Consider the following 1515-nt stretch of genomic DNA (forward strand, 5'->3'; position numbering starts at 1 on the left):
ATGAGGCTTTTAAAACCTAAAATCTCTAAAGATGGAAGATGAGGAAGTTGAGATTATTTGAGAAGTTGGATTTTGGGAAATCATTTAAAAATGGGGTTTAGAAAAATTAAAAAAAAAAAAAAAATGGGATTTGAAAAACTATTTTTAAAAAAACAAAGAGGAAGAAAATGAAGGTGACACGTGGCCTCAACGAGGCCATGCAAACCATACCGGAGTGGGATCCTAAAGTCAAGGTATCTTGAGCATTGACTGAGTGTTACTCCATTCCTGCCTGTAAAGAAGACCTCCCGGAGTTTTCTGAATATCCCTAATACCCTTTTCCCAAGCATGAGCGCATGAATAACTCAATCCTCTGCTGATGTTGCTGGAAAACTGAAGCATAGCGACCATCCTTCCCTTGCATTAACATCCCAACCTTAAAGACCTGAATTCCAACTCACTGGGTGTCCCAAATCCCTGGGGAATTTAGTAGATCCGAGCAAACAGTGTGAAGGGTGTGCCATTGATTATCTGTGACAAGATTTCTATGTATTTCTGGAAGCGTTGAAGAACTTCTGCTGCAATCAGTATCAGATGGACTGCTGAATATTATACCAAGGTGCTGCTTGTTTTGCCATTATTGAGATTGATCTGCTGGAACTCAGCTCTCCCATGTTGATTTTCAGCATACACATTGTGTAGTTTCTCCGCCTTTTGCAACCCAGAAAAGGTTGCATTGAACCTCACCACCATGACGCTCTGAGGGGCAGATTCCCCTCGGCATATTTAGGTCTTTTCCCCAAGTGAACATTTCCATAATGCTACTACTGCCCATTCCCTATCAAGAGGATCATTATCTAGCCCAAGCATTCGAACAAACAATGCCACATAACCATCACCAAGACTAAGAGAGCTGCTGTTTATTGTATGCACCCCAGGAACCAGGTCCAGGTTCGTATTGAGGAAAACTTTCTGCGCTTGCCAGTATCGGATTCATGCCATAGTTTGTAAGATAAGAATTTGCTGCATATCCAGTTTCAGGGCCGCCATAGTTTCCACTATAACCTGGATTCCCACCAGAAGCAGCAGCACTGGCTCCTTTATCAGCATTAGCAAACTCTGCACGAAGTTTTTCCAACTCCCTGGCCATTGAGATCAGGTTATTCTCCATCAGCTGACCATGCTGGTAATTCTCTGCATATCCATTCTTCTCATACTCAATGGCAGCTCTGGCTCGTTGCAAGTCATGTTTCACACCCATGCTTCATCATGCTATCAATCACCACATTGCCTTTCAGAGTCAACAAGGCGTCAGCATTGACCTCAATGACATCGGATAAATATTTGTCAACTTATACAAGACGTCCAGAACCTATCCCAATAGCATCTTCCTGTTTAACTAAGCCTGTAATGCAGCGAAAAAGCTCTTCTATGACTGCAAGAATTTCAGGATCTTGAGGACCTCTGGCTTGATTATGCAAATCGAGATCACATCGCCGCAGTAGGGAATCAATTAAATCCTTAAATCCCTCTCTG

The 1515-nt window shown here is 42.5% G+C and overlaps 1 protein-coding gene across 1 annotated transcript; it reads right to left on the reverse strand.

Annotated features, from left to right (window-relative positions):
• Positions 1-883: 883 nt before the first annotated feature.
• On the reverse strand, positions 884-1240 carry LOC117921898 (protein FLX-like 1). Its single transcript, XM_034839844.1, has one exon. The coding sequence runs from the start codon at positions 1238-1240 to the stop codon at positions 884-886; it is 357 nt and encodes a 118-aa protein (XP_034695735.1).
• Positions 1241-1515: the final 275 nt, after the last annotated feature.

Source organism: Vitis riparia, chromosome 9 (assembly GCF_004353265.1).
Source record: "Vitis riparia cultivar Riparia Gloire de Montpellier isolate 1030 chromosome 9, EGFV_Vit.rip_1.0, whole genome shotgun sequence".
In the NCBI taxonomy this organism is placed as follows: Eukaryota; Viridiplantae; Streptophyta; class Magnoliopsida; order Vitales; family Vitaceae; genus Vitis; species Vitis riparia.

What these genes read in the sequence shown, in the direction of transcription:
- LOC117921898 (XM_034839844.1), bottom strand. Translation starts at nt 1,240, where the DNA reads ATGGGTGTGAAACATGACTTGCAACGAGCCAGAGCTGCCATTGAGTAT.